The 19,160-nt window shown below is 49.5% G+C and overlaps 1 protein-coding gene across 1 annotated transcript in view; it reads left to right on the forward strand.

Annotated features, from left to right (window-relative positions):
- piwil2 (piwi-like RNA-mediated gene silencing 2) overlaps positions 1–19,160 on the forward strand; it is a 60,503-nt gene that overhangs the window by 39,935 nt on the left and 1,408 nt on the right. Inside the window, exons 16-22 of the mRNA XM_078429025.1 lie at positions 2,669–2,857; positions 3,931–4,032; positions 4,555–4,671; positions 7,424–7,512; positions 11,743–11,848; positions 13,109–13,365; positions 16,313–16,420. Coding sequence (XP_078285151.1) covers positions 2,669–2,857; positions 3,931–4,032; positions 4,555–4,671; positions 7,424–7,512; positions 11,743–11,848; positions 13,109–13,365; positions 16,313–16,420 — 968 coding nt within the window. The remainder of the gene's footprint in view (positions 1–2,668; positions 2,858–3,930; positions 4,033–4,554; positions 4,672–7,423; positions 7,513–11,742; positions 11,849–13,108; positions 13,366–16,312; positions 16,421–19,160) is intronic.

Here is a 19,160-nt window from a genome sequence, read left to right on the forward strand (position 1 = left end):
AAAAGAGTCCCAATCCTCTGTCTTCCCACTCTTCTTTGCTATGTTATACTTCCTCTCCTTAATTTTTATGCTGTCCCTGACTTCCCTTGTCAGCCACAGGTGTCTCTTACTCCCCTTAGAGTCTTTCCACCTCTTTGGAATAAATTGATCCTGCAACCTCTGCATTATTCCCAGGAATACCTGCCATTGCTGTTCTACCGTCTTCCCTGCTAGGGCCTCCTTCCAATCAATTTTGGCCAGCTCCCGCCTCATGCCTCTGTAATCCCCTTTGCTATACTGCAATACCGACACTTCCGATTTTCCCTTCTGCCTTTCCATTTGCAGAGTAAAACTTATCATGTTGTGATCACTGCCTCCTAATGGCTCTTTTACCTCTAGTCCCCTTACCAGATCAGGATCATTACACAACACTAAATCCAGAATTGCCTTCTCCCTGGTAGGCTCCAGTACAAGCTGTTCTAAGAATCCATCTCGAAGGCACTCTACAAACTCTCTTTCCTGGGGTCCATTTCCAACCTGATTTTCCCAGTCTACCTGCATGTTGAAATCTCCCATAACCACCGTAGCATTACATTTTTGACACGCCAATTTTATCTCCTGATTTAACTTGCACCCTAAGTCGAGGCTACTGTTTGGGGGCCTATAGATAACTCCCATTAGGGTCTTTTTACCCTTACAATTTCTCATTTCTATCCATACTGATTCAACATCTCCTGATTCTATGTCACCCCTTGCAAGGGAATGAATATCATTCCTTACCATCAGAGCAACCCCACCCCCTCTGCCCACCTGTCTGTCTTTTCTATACGTTGTGTACCCCTGAATATTCAGTTCCCAGCCCTGGTCCTCTTGTAGCCATGTCTCAGTGATCCCTACAACATCATACTTGCCCATGACTAACTGAGCCTCAAGCTCATCCACTTTATTTTTTATACTACGCGCATTTAAGTACAACACTTTAACTTCTGTATTTACCTCCCCTCTCACATCGTTCACAATTGGCCCTGCCCTTAATTTCTTTTCCGCTCTGGAACTTCTGTTCCCATTCTTCCTAGAGTCTTTTGCAATATCTCCTGTATTCCCTTTTACCTCATCTTCATATTCACAATTTGTTAACCCCTCCCCCCCACTACTTAGTTTAAAGCCACAGGTGTCACACTAGCAAACCTGCCTGCCAGAATGTTTGTCCCCCTGCTGTTAAGATGCAACCCGTCCCTTTTGTACAAGTCACCCCTAGCCCAGAAGAGATCCCAGTGGTCCAGAAATCTAAATCCCTGCTCTCTGCACCAGTCCCTCAGCCATAAATTCATACCCTCTATCTCTCTGTTCCTGGCCTCACCAGCACGAGGTACCGGTAGCAGTCCAGAGATAACTACCTTCGACGTCCTACTTCTCAGCGTTTTTCCCAACTCTCTAAACTCCCGCTGTAGCACCTCCTTCCTCTTCCGCCCGACGTCATTCGTGCCCACGTGCACAACGACTTCAGGTTGATCGCCTTCCCTCGCTAGGATTTTCTGAAGCCGGTCTGTGATGTGTTGAACCCTGGCACCAGGGAGGCAACAGACCATCCTCAAGTCCCTCCTGCTGCCACAGAATCTTCTATCCGTACCTCGGACTATGGAGTCACCGACCACTACGGCTCTTCCAGACTTCGGTCTCCCCTGTCGTGTATCCTTGCCAACAGGTCCGCCACTCGGACTGGAAACGTCTTCTGCCCCGACAGTTCCCAAGAGGGTATACCTATTTGCAATAGGCACAGCCACTGGGGTCTCCTGTAGTCCACGTCCACTCCCCCCGGAAACAGTCTCCCACCTTCGCTCGACCTGGACCCTTGGCGTGACAGCCTCACAATAGGTCCTGTCGAGGAAACTCTCGCATTCCCGGATGGCCCTGAGGTCATCCAACTGCCTCTCCAACTCCACCACACGTCCCTTCAGGAGCTGCACCTGGACACAGTTCTTGCAGGTGTAGCTCCCAGAAGCTCCCGCGACGTCCCTGTCTTCCCACATCCTGCAGGAAACACACCGCACCAACTTTTCCGCCATCACCTTGTGCCTATAACCAGCTCTGGCTTAAAACAATGGTATCCTCCTCACCTCAGCCTCCTCGCCGAAGACTCGCAGCCAAAGACTCGCACTTTTCTCACTGGGCACTTCCCTCACTGGGCTGCACCTGAACAGGGCTGCACCCTTTTAGAGATAGAGATACAGCGCGGAAACAGGCCCTTCGGCCCACCGGGTCCGTGCCACCCAGCGATCCCCGCACATTAACACTATCCTACACACACTAGGGACAATTTTTTTAAAACATTTGCCCAGCCAATTAACCTACATACCTGTACGTCTTTGGAGTGTGGGAGGAAACCGAAGATCTCGGAGAAAACCCCCGCAGGTCACGAGGAGAACGTACAAACTCTGTACAGACGGCGCCCGTAGGCAGGATCGAACCTGAGTCTCCGGCGCTGCATTCGCTGTAAGGCGGCAACCCTACCGCTGCGCCACCGTGCCATCTAAAGAAGTTCCTTCATAATCAGTCGTATGCAAGAGTGAACATTTAGTCGTGTACACCTGGGGGGTCAGGAGTGGTGAGACGAGGGGGTCGAGGGGTTGCAAGGGGGTTTAACTTCTCGGAGTGGTTCGAGTAGTGTTCTGATTGTTTTACCACACAGGTTCCGATTCATTGCTGGGCGCTCTTTTGCTCAAAGCAAAATGCAACGCATGCGAAGGACCTGGTCAACTGCATGTCGAAAGTGGCCGAGCCCATCGGGATGACCGTCCTGCAGCCCGCGTACGTCGAGCTGAAGGACGACAGGACCCAGACCTACATCCGGTCCCTTCAGTCTCACCTGGAGAGCAACGTAGGTTGCAGCTCGCTCGTTGCGCTTCTGCATCTCACCTGCAGCAAAAGTTGCAACTCCAAACCTGTCATTCTGCGTCGTGCATGCGTTTAAAGCGTTGTGCATGCGTTTAATAGGAAAATAACTGCAGATGCTGGTACAAATCGAAGGTATTTATTCACAAAATGCTGGAGTAACTCAGCAGGTCAGGCAGCATTGAAGAGAGAGGGAATGGGTGACGTTTCGGGTCTCAACCCAAAACGTCCCCCATTCCTTCTCTCCCAAGATGCTGCCTGTCCCGCTGAGTTACTCCAGCATTTAGTGAAACCTTCGATTTGTACCAGCATCTGCAGTTATTTTCCTACACTCTTATCTTCTTGTGTGGCCACTTTCAGGAAGCTAGAGACTTGTACTATCCCAGGTTCTTCCGTACCCGCCCCCTCCCCTGACATCAGCCTGAAGAAGGGTCTCGACCCGAAACGTCACCCATTCCCTCTCTCCAAGAAGCTGCCTGACCTGCTGAGTTACTCCAGCATTTTGTGATACCTTCGTGCATGCATTTAAAGCGTTGTGCAAAATTTGACTTGCATTGATATATCCCGAAGGAGCTCAAAGGGGTTATTGTAAGCGGGCTGGCTGCTTTTTCACGTTCTTGGTGGCAGATTCTCCCATTCATGCTGCCTGACTGGGCATTTGCTTCACAATGAATTGCACCGATTTGAGAGTAAATTACCATGTAACAAAGTTAATCACTTTGTGACGTTCGGACAGTTTGAAAGGGCTCAGAAAATCCAGGCCTTTCCTGCCACTGGGCTTTGTGAAGATGCTGGATGTGTGATTTATTCACAAAATGCTGGAGTAACTCAGCAGGTCAGGCAGCATCTCGGGAGAGAAGGAATGGATATGTGAGCCTGATACCGTGAGGGGGTGATGGTGGGTGGGAGTATCTCTGCGATGTTCCATCTCCTCTTTCACGCTTCTCAGTCCCAGCTCTCGCTTCTGTCCCTCGTCAAAAATGTAAGACTTCAAAAATGGAATGTGGTTCCATACCCGTGTGACCTTTTAATTTGTTGCCGATGTTTCTTGCCCTCCAGATGTCGGTTAAGATTGTGGTGTGTATTGTGAGTGGCAACCGTGACGACCTGTACCACGCCATTAAGAAATTGTGCTGCGTACAATCTCCAGTACCCTCGCAGGTAAGAGTTCAGCTTGCGGGCGGCAGGAGGCAGTTATCGCAAGGGAATTCCCGACCCTTGCCCCTCGAGCTAAGTGCATATTGCTGACGATACCCTCGCTTCGTGGAAGGGCCGTTCAGAAGCTTGATAACGGAGGGGGGGGATAGCTGTTCCTCTGTCTGCTAGGGTTGCCAACTGTCCCGTATTAGCCGGGACATCCCGTAATTTGGGCTAAATTAGTTTGTCCCGTAAGGGACCGACCTTGTCCCGTTTTAGTAGGGTTGCCAACTTCCTCGCGCCCAAATACAGGACAAAGGGTGACGTCACCGCCCCGCGAGGCCTCACCCAGCCAGCGGCCACGTGGGGCGCTCGCGGGCGGTGACGTCGCCCGTTGTCCCGTGTTTGGGAGCGAGGAAGTTGGCGCGCTTTCAAGCCTCTGTCCCTTATGCTGGACGGGAGCAGGGGAGAGGGGGGAATGGCCGGGGTCGGGCCGAGTCTTTGATTGTGTCGGTCACTAACGTCGCAATGACTTGCTCTTGCCAGGTAATTAACGTGAGGACCATCTGTCAGACTGCACGCATGCGAACCATCTGTCAAAAGATCCTCCTGCAGATTAACTGTAAAGTGGGCGGAGAGCTGTGGGGTGTGGACATTCCACTGGTGAGTGTGTGTGGGGCTTGGCCTCCAACTTGTTTCTTTGCGTTTGGGCACGGGTGTCGATGTGTGTCAGGGCCACCATTGCCAACAAGGTGCGGTGCCAACATTCACTGCACGCCTTGCAGGTGTATTTTCATTTCAGAGCAAACGTACACAATTAGCCCGAGGGAATGGGACAATGCTGTCTTTGTTACGGTCTTGCTGTACCTCAATCGCAATGAAAATCTAAGGTATTACAAAATGCTGGAGTCATCAGCGGGTCAGGCAGCATCTCTGGAGAGAAGGAATGGGTGACGTTTCAGATCAAGACCCTTCTTCAGACTGATGTTGGGGGGGGCGAGACAAAGAAAGGATGTAGGTGGAGACAGGAAGACAGTGGGAGAACTGGGAAACATAGAAACATAGAAAATAGGTGCAGGAGTAGGCCATTCGGCCCTTCGAGCCTGCACCGCCATTCAATATGATCATGGCTGATCATCCAACTCAGTATCCTGTACCTGCCTTCTCTCCATATCCCCTGCCGATTTCTAAATGACCCTGATTGGGACTGCAGCTTGTATTGATTTTAGAGCGCAGATGGCACTGCAATAATGTTGTCATAAAGCAACACAAAGCATTCCCTTCTACAAGGCAACCAGCAAAAGAGATCGAACGTGGACACAAAATGATGGAGTAACTCAGTGGGTCAGGCAGCATCTCGGGAGAGAAGGAATGGGTGACGTTTCGGGTCGGGCCCCTTCTTCAGACTGATGTCTTGGGGGAGGGGGAGGTACCCTGACATCAGTCTGAAGAAGGGTCTCCACCCGAATCATCACCCATTCCTCTCCAGAGATGCTGCCTGTCCCGCTGAGTTATTCCAGCAATTTGTTGGAATACCATCCGGGAGCTTTGATCTGTCGTTTTCACACTTTACATTCTGAGTGTACCCTTCCACATCTCTCGTTTCCCTCTCCCCTGATTCTCAGTCTGAAGAAGGATCTCGACCCGAAATGGCACACATTCCTTCTCTTCCGAGATGCTGCCTGACCCGCTGAGTTACTCCGGCATTTTGTGTCTACCTTCGATTTAGACCAGCATCTGCAGTTCTTTCCCACACAACAAGAGATTCATCGAATGCCAATGCAGATGACGTTTAGCCCAAACACTGACCAGAACTGCAAGTGGCAGCATCCTGGAAACAAGTGCTCGACAAGTGCTCGACAGAGCTGCTCGCTGCTCCTCTGTGAGGCTTGCAACTAAAGCCAATGAAACTCCTGTAGCAGGGGAAAGTAGCTGGACAGGCAATGTCCTTATCACACGGAGCATTCCTTTCATCCTCGTGTGACCTTGATTTGCAGCAAACACGTCTGCAACTTATCCCCTTGTAATTAAGTGCAGGTCTTCAGGAGCATATTGAGACCTTGAACTGCTCATGTTAGTGGCTAAACAATGAAGCTTGTTCATCAGATTTCTCCCAGTGAAGGGGCTGCCAATCTCTCACAGACCCGAGCCACAGTGATGGTGAGGCTGTTCTGTTCAAATTAAGTTCCCAATGTTGGGGGAGTCCAGAACCAGGGGCCACAGTCTGAGAATAAAGGGGAGTCCAGAACCAGGGGTCACGGTCTGAGAATAAAGGGGAGTCCAGAACCAGGGGCCACGGTCTGAGAATAAAGGGGAGTCCAGAACCAGGGGCCACAGTCTAAGAATAAAGGGGAGGCCATTTAGAACTGAGGTGAGAAGAAACCTTTCCACCCTTCTCCTGCACCTATTTTCTATGTTTCTAAGTTCATTAGTGTCACGTGTACAGCGATCAACTTTGTCCGGAAACATCACAATCGGGTTTGGGAACAGCTCTGCCCAGGACAGGAAGGCCCTGCGGAGAGCAGTGCGTTCAGCTGAACGCACTATGGGAACTACACTCGGCCCCCTGCAGGACCTATACATCAGGAGGTGCAGATCCAGAGCCAGCAACATTATGGGGGATCCCTACCACCCCAGCAATGGACTGTTCCAGCTGCTACGGTCAGGCAAACGCCTCCGCTGTCACGCTGTGAAAACAGAGAGGATGAGACGGAGTTTCTTCCCACAGGCCATCAGGACTGTTAACTCATATCACCAGGGACTAATTTAATTTACTCTATTAATTTTTTTTTTGTGTTAAATGGTTTTTTTTCTATTGTGTTTTGTAGTTTAGCACAATCCGCAGGCATTGCCACTTTCATTTCACTGCACATCTTGTATGCGTGTGTGACAAATAAACTTGACTTGACTTGACATTTGCGTGCTATCCAGTCAAGTCACACCATGCAATCACACACGAGTAAAAGTGTGAAGCATTTGTTGTGGATCCTCTCCACCCTGAAGGTGTCACGTTCTGGCGCCACCTTGCAATTTTATAGTCTCGAGGCTCGTACAAATTGGCAACTTCTGACTGAAGCTGCTTGGAATACCCTGAGAAAACACGTTTTCAGAATGTAGATTTCTGAATCTAATTCAGCGACACAAGTGAATTGAGGAGCCGCTCTCTGGAGAAAGGGAACAGGTGATGTTACGGGTCAAAGCCCTTCTTCAGTCTGAATAAGCGTCTCGACCCGAAACGTCACCTATTCCCTTTCTCCAGAGATGCTGTCTGACCCGCTGTGTTACTCCAGCTTTTGGTGTCTGTCTTCGGTTTAGACCAGCATCGGCAGTTCCTTCCTACACGTGTTGTGTAACAGAGCCTTGCCCTGATTAAAGTGACTGTGTTATCTATGCTGGTGTATCTGCCCTCTTTCAGAAGCAGCTGATGGTGATAGGAATGGACGTGTACCATGATCCTGTCATGGGGAAGCGCTCTGTGGTTGGATTTGTTGCCAGCTTAAACAAGTAAGTACCTGTGAACCTATCGACTATTGAACATCGACTTCTCCAACTTTAGATAGTTCCTCTGTCCCTCCCTTCCCCTCCTCCTTCCCAGATCTCCCTCTTCCTGTCTCCACCTATATCCTTCCTTTGTCCCGCCCCCCTGACATCAGTCTGAAGAAGGGTCTCGACCCGAAACGTCACCCATTCCTTCTCTCCCGAGATGCTGCCTGACCTGCTGAGTTACTCCAGCATTTTGTGAATAAATCGATTTGTACCAGCATCTGCAGTTATTTTCTTATACTATAAGTACCTGTGGCCTTTATTCACAAAATGCTGCAGTAACTCAGCGGGGCAGGCAGCATCTCAGGAGAGAAGGAATGGGTGACAATTTGGGTCGAGACCCTTCTTCAGACTGAAGTACCTGACTTAAAGTACCTGTGGCCACTCTATTCAGGGCAATCACTAAAGTATATATTTTTCTTCATGAGGGCACAATGTATTTCAGCTCGGACTGTCACCTTCAATGCTGTGACTCTGGCACTGATGACAAGGACAGAAGAGCTCGGAGTTGAACGTCGTCTCTGGTCGCACGCAGCTGTTATTTGTGCTTGCATGTCTCTGTCCCCTCTCTCCTTCGCTGCTCCCTCAATCCTTGCATCCTTCACGCAGCAGTCTGTCACTGGGACTGTTTACCCAAAACGTCACCCATTCCTTCTCTCCAAAGATGCTGCCTATCCCGCTGAGTTACTCCGGCATTTTGTGTCTACCTTCGATTTAAACCAGCATCTGCATTTCTTTGGTACACAGGAATCAAGGGATGTTGGGTTTAGTGCAGGCATGGGAAGATCGGGTTAAAGATGAGCCATGGGACTAGCTTATGTCGGATTAATTTAAGGAAAAGGAGCAGGAGGAGACAATCCAGCTTCTTGCGGCAACAGCACGCCTATTACCAGTGCCGCACTCCTGCGTCTATTTAATAGTGAGATTATGTCATACCACATGAAAAGAGGCCATTTGATAAGAGCCCCTTATCCATGCCAATCGAGATGCTCCATCTAAGCTAGTCCCATGGCTCATCTTTAACCCGATCTTCCCATGCCTGCACTAAACCCAACATCCCTTGATTCCTGTGTAGCAAAGAACTGCAGATGCTGGTTTAAATCGAAGGTAGACACAAAATGCCGGAGTAACTCAGCGGGACAGGCAGCATCTTTGGAGAGAAGGAATGGGTGACGTTTTGGGTCGAGACCCTTCGTCTGAAGAGGGGTCTCGACCCGAAAAGTCACCCATTCCTTCCCTCCAGAGATGCTGCCTATTCCGCTGAGTTACTCCGGCATTTTGTGTATCCCTTGATTCCATCAATATCTGGAAATCAGTCTGAAGAAAGGTCCCAATCTGAAACGTCACCTATCCATGTTCTCCAGAGATGCTGCCTGACCTGCTGAGTTACTCCAGCACTCTGTGAAACGTCACCTATCCATGTTCTTCAGAGATGCTGCCTGACCCGCTGAGTTACTCCAGCATTCTGTGAAACGTCACCTATCCATGTTCTTCAGAGATGCTGCCTGACCCGCTGAGTTACTCCAGCACTTTGTAAACCAACACCTTCGGTTCCTTGTTTCTACTCTTTCTTGGAAATCTATCAACTTCTGTCTTGAAAATACCATGACTGAGGCCCACAGCTCGCTGAGGTAGCGAATCCCAAACATTAGCCGCCCTCTGAAGCAATCTCTGTCCTGAATGCCATGAGACTTTGACCCCAGTCACAGGTTGTGGACACTGTCCTTTCATCCTTGCCAAGTACCTAAGAATTCAGTGTCACTGACATCTCCGATTCTTCAAAACTCTAGAGCTTTTCGGCCCAGTTTGTTTCATCATCCCCACGAGACAAATATACCTGTTGACGCCCGTCCAATCTGGTGAACCTTTGCACTCTCTTTATCTCCAGTATATCCACCCGTAGATAAGGAGATCAGGTTTGCACACTCTATTTCTACATACGTGTGATTGCACCTTAGCGTGTCAAACATAATGTTTAGATTTGTCCCTGCTACACTCTTGATTTGAATTCCTTGGTATTACTGTACTGCAACAACATTTCGTTGAAGTAAAAAACAAAATGCTAGAAGTTTATTGCATAAGAAGTGCCAAAACAAAGATTAAATAGTAGAAAGAATGACTGTCAGATTTCTGGGTGACATTACCTTTCATTAAGTAGACACAAAATGCTGGAGTAACTCAGCAGGTCAGGAGAGAAGGAATGGGTGACGTTTCGGGACGAGACCCTTCTTCAGACTGAACCTTCATTAGAATCGAGACACTAGAGGCAGAGACGGGAATGAAAGTGCTTGAATAAATGGCAGGAGAGATTAAACAATATTACAGGGAAGATTGTACATGATTAGAGAGTTTGTAGAAGGGAGGTAAGGGACCAATGTTAAATCTGCAGGATGCATCCTCCCATCATAATTGCTCCACCAACAATAGACAATAGACAATAGGTGCAGGAGTAGGCCATTCAGCCCTTCGAGCCAGCACCGCCATTCAATGCGATTATGGCTGATCACTCTCAATCAGTACCCCGTTCCTGCCTTCTCCCCATACCCCCTCACTCCGCTATCCTTAAGAGCTCTATCCAGCTCTCTCTTGAAAGCATCCAATGAACTGGCCTCCACTGCCTTCTGAGGCAGAGAATTCCACACCTTCACCACTCTCTGACTGAAAAAGTTCTTCCTCATCTCCGTTCTAAATGGCCTACCCCTTATTCTTAAACTGTGGCCCCTTGTTCTGGACTCCCCCAAGATTGGGAACATGTTTCCTGCCTCTAATGTGTCCAATCCCCTAATTATCTTATATGTTTCAATAAGATCCCCCCTCATCCTTCTAAATTCCAGTGTATACAAGCCCAATCGCTCCAGCCTTTCAACATACGACAGTCCCGCCATTCCGGGAATTAACCTAGTGAACCTACGCTGCACGCCCTCCATAGCAAGAATATCCTTCCTCAAATTTGGAGACCAAAACTGCACACAGTACTCCAGGTGCGGTCTCACCAGGGCCCGGTACAACTGTAGAAGGACCTCTTTGCTCCTATACTCAACTCCTCTTGTTACGAAGGCCAACATTCCATTGGCTTTCTTCACTGCCTGCTGTACCTGCATGCTTCCTTTCATTGACTGATGCACTAGGACACCCAGATCTCGTTGAACTCCCCCTCCTCCTAACTTGACACCATTCAGATAATAATCTGCCTTTCTATTCTTACTTCCAAAGTGAATAACCTCACACTTATCTACATTAAACTGCATCTGCCATGTATCCGCCCACTCACACAACCTGTCCAAGTCACCCTGCAGCCTTATTGCATCTTCCTCACAATTCACACTACCCCCCAGCTTAGTATCGTCTGCAAATTTGCTAATGGTACTTTTAATCCCTTCGTCTAAGTCATTAATGTATATCGTAAATAGCTGGGGTCCCAGCACCGAACCTTGCGGTACCCCACTGGTCACTGCCTGCCATTCCGAAAGGGACCCATTTATCCCCACTCTTTGCTTTCTGTCTGTCAACCAATTTTCTATCCCTGTCAGTACCCTACCCCCAATACCATGTGCCCTAATTTTGCCCACTAATCTCCTATATGGGACCTTGTCGAAGGCTTTCTGAAAGTCGAGGTACACCACATCCACTGACTCTCCCCTGTCAATTTTCCTAGTTACATCCTCAAAAAATTCCAGCAGATTTGTCAAGCATGATTTCCCCTTCGTAAATCCATGCTGACTCGGAATGATCCCGTTACTGCTATCCAAATGCTCAGCAATTTCGTCTCAGCAATCTCGTCTAAGGTAGACACAAAATGCTGGAGTACCTCAGCGGGTCAGGCAGCATCTCTGGAGAGAAGGGACGGGTGACGTTTCGGGTCGAGACCCTTCCTCAGACTGATGCCAGGGGAGGGGGCTGAACCCGAGGCAGTGTGGAGCGCTGATGGAGGGTAGACAGCTGTGTGACTGTGACAATGCTGATGAGTCTTGTCACAGCTACCACTACTGACGCCGGTCTTTCCTTGCAAATATGTGATGTGTTTAAACCCCCCCCCCTGCGGCCGTGGTGGGGTTTGATCGTCCAACGCTCACGGGCTACTCAATTCATCTGCTAGTTAGTCACTGTCCTAATGTACCCCATAACTGGACGTGTGTGGTTCTGATTCTACCTGGAGACTGACTGTTGCATCTCACCTGTTCCTGTTCCCAGGGCAATGACCAAGTGGTTTTCCAGAGTGGCGTTTCAGATGCCCAATCAGGAAATCATCGACGGCTTAAAGATCTGTATGGTGGCATCCTTAAAGAAATATTACGAGGTAATCATTTGAATTGCAACAAGCAGACGAATGGCATGTGTTTATTAACAAAGTGTGTTAGGAATGATTTTCTCACGTGCTGTTGAATGCAGGCGAGTTGGTCTGTACTGACCACTTTTCTCTCCTCCTTCAGCCTTGCTTATCTCAAAGTCCAGAGCTTTGCCATTGTTAGGATTCCATTTCTTTTCATTCCATCAGCATTGACGATTAACGCGTTTGAAATAATTTAGAGATACAGCTCTGAAACAGGCCCTTCGGCCCACTGGGTCCGTGCTGACCAACGATCCCCGCACATTAACACAATCCCACACCCACTAGGAACAATTTTTACATTTGCCCAGCCAATTAACCTACAAACCTGCACGTCTTTGGAGTGAGGGAGGAAACCGAAGATCTCGGAGAAAACCCAAGCAGGTCACGGGGAGAACGTACAAACTTCCTACAGACGGAGTTAATGTGCTTACACTGGAGTCAGGAAATCATTCAGTGCAGAAACGAGCCTTCAGCTCATTGAGTTCACGTTGACTCTCATAACCATTAACTTTAATCCTACACTAATCCATTTTATTAAATTCTCCGCACATTCCCATTAACTCTATCGCTTACCCACACCTACACCCTCTCCTTGATCGGAATATATTGCACTTTATCTTGCAATAAACATCGTCACTTGTTTCCTTTATCATGTATCTGTACACTGTGAATGCGCAATTGTAATCATGTATTGTCTTTCCACGGACTGCTTCGCACACAACCAGAGCTTTTTCACTGTACCTCGGTACACGTGACATTAAACTAAACTCTAAACTAAACACTGGGGGCAATTTACTATGGTCAATTAACTCTATCTCTCTTTTTCTCTCTCTCCCTCTTTCCTCTCCACCGCACAAACTCTCTCTCGTACTCTCGTGTTTGGGCACACTTGCACAGTCATCCCGAGAGAGATGCCCTGGCCCAGTGGATGACTATCCCGCAGCACGTCAGTCCAAGGCCCGACCTGAATCATCATCTGGCTATTCCCTTCAGGGATGCTGCCTGCACTGCTGAGTTCCCTCGGCACTTTGTTTTACTTGCCCAAGCTCTGCGCGTGCCTGTGTGTGTGCGCGCCTGCCTGTGTGCGCCCGTACGCGTGTGAGTGTGCGTGTACATGTGTGAGTGTGCATGTGTGAGCGTGCGTGTGTGCGCCTATCTGTGCGTCGGTTGAAGACATTGAGCACCTCTTGCTTCGACAATGCATTGCATTGTGTGTTTTGCCTGCAGATAAACCACTGCCTGCCGGAGAAGATTGCCGTGTACAGGGATGGCGTGTCCGATACCCAGCTGAGCACGGTGACAGATTACGAGATTCCACAGCTTCTGAAGTGCTTTGAGGTATTCAGCGACTACCACCCCAAGATGATGGTGATTGTGGTGCAGAAGAGGATTGGGACCAAGTTGTACGGACTGTCGGAGTCGGGGAGATTGAGAGTCCCACCGCCCGGTACAGTGCTGGATCATACTGTCTCCTGCAAGGAATGGTGAGAACCCGTCTTCCAACATGTGATCTTCTGTGAAGGTGACCTGGTAGACAATGACGAAGCCTGTTGGTGCTCTCTCTAAACCTCTAGTTCTCCCAGTAATGGGCAGTCACAATGCAGGAGAGGGAGAGAATGCTATCTGGAACAAAGCCTTGCCCTACCAACAGTTGCTGCAGCACCCACCCAACTGAGGTGTTGGAGCAATGTAGTTGTGCCTGGAGCATTGTAGGATCCTGAAGCCGTGGCCCATTCATAGAAAGTAGAACAGTACAGCACATTCTGGCCAACAATGTGCCATTAAAATAGCACATGGTCTATACCCCTCCACTCCCAGCATATCCACATGCCCATCTAAAAGCCTCTGAAATGCCACTGTATCTGCCTTCACCACCACCCATGAGAGCGTGGGCAGGTATTCACCACAAAACTTAGATCTTGTTAAAAACAAAACTTTCCCCGTACATCCCCTTTAAACTTTGCCACTTTCACCTTAAAGCTACTAACTGTAAGCCCAGTAGTATTTGACATTTCCACCCCGGGGGAAAAAAGATTCTGACTGTCTACCCTAACTAAGGTTGCCAACTGTCCCGGATTAGCCAGGGGGACATCCCGTATTTTGGGCTAAGTTAGTTTGTCCCGTACGGGACCGCCCTTGTCCCGTATTAGTAGGGTTGCCAACTTCCTCACTCCCAAATACGGGACAAAGGGTGATGTCACCGCCCCGCGCCCCACGTGACCTCACCCAGCCAGCGGCCACGTGCTCCCGCTCCACCAATGGCTGCCGCGATCGTTTCGTTCAACACCTTTGCTGAGTCCGCCTTAACCAATCTGATCTCCCAGTGGCTCAGCGCTTCAACTCCCCCTCCCACTCCCGGTCTGACCTTTCTGTCCTGGGCCTCCTCCATTGTCATAGTGAGGCCCAGCGCAAATTAGAGGAACAGCATCTCATATTTCGCTTGGGCAGCTTGCACCCCAGCGGTTTATGAACACTGATTTCTCTAACTTCAGATAGTTCCTCTGTCCTTCGCTTTCCCCTCCCCCTTCCCAGTTCTCCCAAAGTCTTTCTGTCTCCAACTACATCCTTTCTTTGTCCCGCCCCCTCCCCTGACATCAGTCTGAAGAAGGGTCACGACCCGAAACGTCACCCATTCCTTCTCTCCCAGAGATGCTGCCTGACCCGCTGAGTTACTCCAGCATTTAGTGATACCTTTGATTTGTACCGGCATCTGCAGTTATTTTCCTACACTCTTATCTACTTGTGTGGCCACTTTCGTGAAGCTAGAGACTTGTACTATCCCAGGTTCCATACAGTAATGCTGTTAAGGCTTGCTCCATTAAATGTGTACTTTCGCCTTGCATGTAAGCTATGAATTTGGCAGCGTCCCTTGCCTGCACAGTTCAGAGCTATAGAGCATTCAGCATGGAAACAGGCCTTTCAGCCCACCAAAGCTGTACTATCACCCACCCATTTCCACAAGTTGAGTTTAGTTTATTATCAGGTGTGTCGAGGTACAGTAAAAAGCTTTTGTTGCGTGCTAACCAGTCAGCGGAAAGACAGTACATGATTACCTTGCCCAACTCATGTAGGTTATTTGGCTTGGTAAATGTTTTTTTTTTAAATTGTCCCTAGTGTGTGTAGGATAGTGTTAATGTGCGGGGATCGCTGGTCGGCGCGGACCCGGTGGGCCGAAGGGCCTGTTTCCGCGCTGTATCTCAAAAAAACTCAAAACTCCCCCTAGACTCTACCCCCACTCCCCCACACACTAGGAGCAACTTACAAGTAGCTGGTTAACCCACTGATTGACTTGGGAGGCACGTGGAACGCCGGGCAAAGCCCATGTGGTCACAGAGTGGACGTGCAAACTCCACCCAGTCTGCAGCGGAGATCGGCTCCACCCGCTGCACCACTGCTGCCCGTTATGTTGGATTTGTATCAGAGTAATCAATGCAGATCCAGATGCCATCTATGTTGGGCAACGTTCAGAGCCCAGTGTGCCAAGATGACACGTTATACTCACAGGTCTTGCCTCCGGCATAAGGATTACTCAACAGAACTATTGGCAACTGCTGAATGGCTCTAATCTCAGCTGGCAGGTGAGCAAACACCTTCTGCATTTCCTTCCGAGTACTGAAGATGGCGGCACTGTGACGCAGCGGTAGAGTTGCTGCCTTACAGCGCCAGAGACCCGGGTTCCATCCTGACTAAGGGTGCCACAAAATGCTGGAGTAACTCAGCAGGTCAGGCAGCATCTAGGAGAGAGGGAAGGGGTGACGTTTCGCGTCGAGACCCTTCTTCAGACTGATGTCAGGGGGGCGGGTCAAAGAAAGGATATAGGTGGAAAGCAGGGCAACATCAGTCTGAAGAAGGGTCTCGACCCGAAACGTCACCCATTCTCTCTCTCCTAGATGCTGCCTGACCCGCTGAGTTACTACAGCATTTTGTGATACCTTCGATTTGTACCAGCATCTGCAGTTATTTTCCTACACTTTCTGAGTGCTGTCTGTACGGAGTTTGTCCGTTCTCTCTGTGACCGCGTGGGTTTTCTCCGAGATCTTCGGTTTCCTCCCACACTCCAAAGACGTGCAGGTTTGTAGGTTAATTGGCTTGATATAAATGTTTTTTTAAATTGCCCCTAGTATGTGTAGGATAGCATTAATGTGCGCGGATCGCCGGTCAGTGCGGACTCGGTGGACTGAGGGGCCAGTTTCCACGGTGTATTTCTAAACTAAAGATAGACACAAACCGCTGGAGTAACTCAACGGGACAGGCAGCATCATCCCTGGAGAGAAGGAACGGGCGACGCTTCGGGTCGAGACCCTTCTTCAGACTGAGAGTCGGGGGAGAGGGAAACTGGAGATATGGAAAGGTACAAAGAGAATGTAAGGTGTGAACATGGCAGATCACGAAGCCAGCCTTGTTATTCACTGTTCTTTTCCTGTTTTGCAGGACTGACTTCTTCCTGATGGCACACACTGTCCGCCAGGGTTGTGGGATCCCCACACGCTATATTTGTGTATTCAACAGTCTGAACCTCAGCCCTGACCACATTCAGAGGTAGGCGGCCAGAGCTGTCAGAGCACTCGTTAAAGAAGCTTTGTATTTTACCATGTTACTCATCGCGTTTTACAGCGTGGAAGCAGGCCCTTCGGCCCAACTTGCCCACACCGGCCAACGTGTCCCATCTACACCTGTCCCCACCTCCTTGTGTTTGGCTCATATCCCTCTAAGCCTGTCCTATCCATGTACCTTGTCTAAATGTTTTTTAACCGCCCCCTTCCCCCGACATCAGTCTGAAGAAGGGCCTCGACCCCAAACGTCACCCATTCCTTCCCTCCCGAGATGCCGCCTGACCCGCTGAGTTACTCCAGCATTTTGTGAAAGGATTAAGGTTTTGTTGGTGAGGTGCAGGTTGAAATTTTAAAATTGCATGTTCGAGTGATTTTATGACACTTCGATGATTAATTATGCAGAGGTCTGATAAACAAGAGCCAAATGTAAATTTGACAAAATAACTTATTTCTGTTTAAATGATGCAGTAATAATGCTGTACTTTCAAGGTTAGTGGGTGGGTTAACGTTTCTGAAATGTAACCATATCAGCTGAGGGCAGTAAAAACACAATATCACTGTTAAATTAATCTATTAATTATGTATTTACCACCTTCCCTCGCCCAAATCCTGTCAAAGCAGCAATATTCCTGTTAAATATATGAATTATTTAACTCACACTATCTTCCCAAATCCTTAAGTGACCCAAGATCTAACCAGTTGTTTCAGGCAGCTACAGTTTTACAATGCGAATGAATAAGTGTATTGGCCAGGTATGTACACATACAAGGAATGTGCCTTGGTGCTCCGCTCGCAAGTAACAACACCAATATACAGTAAACAATTAAGAATAAAGTATAAAACATTAAAACATTAAGAAAACAACATTACAGTTTAAACATGTGAGTGAAATAAACCAGAGCAAAAAGAGACGACAGGCTTGGATATTGAGTAGAGCGACTACTCGTGGATAAAAGCTGTTTTTTATGTCCGGCTGTGGCTGCTTTGACAGTCCGGAGTCGCCTTCCAGAGGGAAGTGATTCAAAGAGTTTTTGGCCAGGGTGAGAGGGGTCAGAGATGATCTTGCCCGCTCGCTTCCTGGCCCTTGCAGCGTACAGTTCGTCAATGGGGGGAAGGTTGCAGCCAACAACCTTCTCACGATACAATAGAACTTTATTTATCCCAAGAAGGAAATGTTTATGTTTTTACTAGACCAAGTGGACCCGTTGGGCCCAAACCTCTCCTGCATTGGTGCAGCACCCTCTCCTCCCCACCCCCTTCCCCCTCCCCATCATCCCTCCTTCCCCCTCCCCCCTCCCTCCACCACCCCTCCCCCCCTTTCCCTCCCTTCCCCCCTCCCTCCACCTCCCCTTCCCATCCCTTCCCCCCTCCTTTCCCCCTCCCCCCTTCCCCTCCCTTCCCCCCTCCCCCTTCCCTCCCCCCTCCATCCCTCCTTCCCCCCTCCCTCCCTCCCCCCTTCCTCCCTAGGAGATAGATTTAAACTTTAAAATGTGAATAACTTTAAAAATATAACACCGATTTCATTGAAACTTCTTCCATTAGCACCAAAGGGACGACGGTGAGTAAGGTCGCGCTATCGTGTACCGTTTTGGCTGTAGTTCAGGAACAAACAAACAAACGAGAGTTGTAGTATATCGATGTTTAGAAGTTCTGGATTCTAATCACATTCCCGCGACTGCAAGCGTAGCTGGGCCATTTTGGATGGCATGGGCGGGTTGGGCCGAAGGGCCTGTTTCCATGCTGTATGGCTCGGGCACATAAATCTAGGCCAACACTGGGACTGCCGCGCTGTCAGAGGCGCTTCTGTGTAGCGAAGGTGTTAAATCAAAGCCCCAGCCCTGCTCGCAGGTGGACGATTCAATCCTACGTCGCTCCAAGAAGCTTCTCCCAGTCTTTCTCCAACACTTGCCTCTCAGCTAACATCGTCAGTGATCACTCCGACATGTGGAACCTTGCTGCGCACCATTTGGCTGTTGTGACCAGGGTCGCCAACTGTCCCGTATTAGCCGGGACATCCCGTATATTGGGCTAAATTAGTTGTCCCGCACGGGACCGCCCTTGTCTCGTATTAGTAGGGTTGCCAACTTCCTCACTCCCAAATACGGGACAAAGGGTGACGTCACTGCCCCACGTGACCTCACCCAGCCAGCGGCCACGTGCTCCCGCTCCACCAATGGCGAAAGCCATTGGTGGAGCGGGAGCACGTGGCCGCTGGCAGGTTGAGGTTACGTGGGGCACGGGGCGGTGACGTCACCCTTTGTCCCGTATTTGGGAGTGAGGAAGTTGGCTACCCTAATCGTTCTGGCTACCTCAGTCCGCCGAGACCCACACGGTTACCACTCTCCCGGTTACCACTCATTGCAACTTCCCTTCCCATTCCCTCACTTAGATTTTTTAGATTTAGAGATACAGCGCGGAAACAGGCCCTTCGGCCCACCGAGTCCGCGCCGCTCAGTGATCCCCGCACACTAACACTATCCTACACACACTAGGGACAATTTTTACATTTACCCAGTCAATTGACCTACAAACCTGCACGTCTTTGGCGAGTGGGAGGAAACCGAAGATCCCGGAGAAAACCCACGCAGGTCACGGGGAGAACGTACAAACTCCGTACAGACGGCGCCCGTAGTCGGGATCGTACCTGAGTCTCCGGCGCTGCATTCGCTGTAAGGCAGCAACTCTACCGCTGCGCCACCGTGCTGCACTGACCTCTCTTTCCTCGG

The sequence above is a fragment of the Rhinoraja longicauda genome, chromosome 36 (genome assembly GCF_053455715.1).
Source record: "Rhinoraja longicauda isolate Sanriku21f chromosome 36, sRhiLon1.1, whole genome shotgun sequence".
NCBI classification, from domain to species: Eukaryota; Metazoa; Chordata; class Chondrichthyes; order Rajiformes; family Arhynchobatidae; genus Rhinoraja; species Rhinoraja longicauda.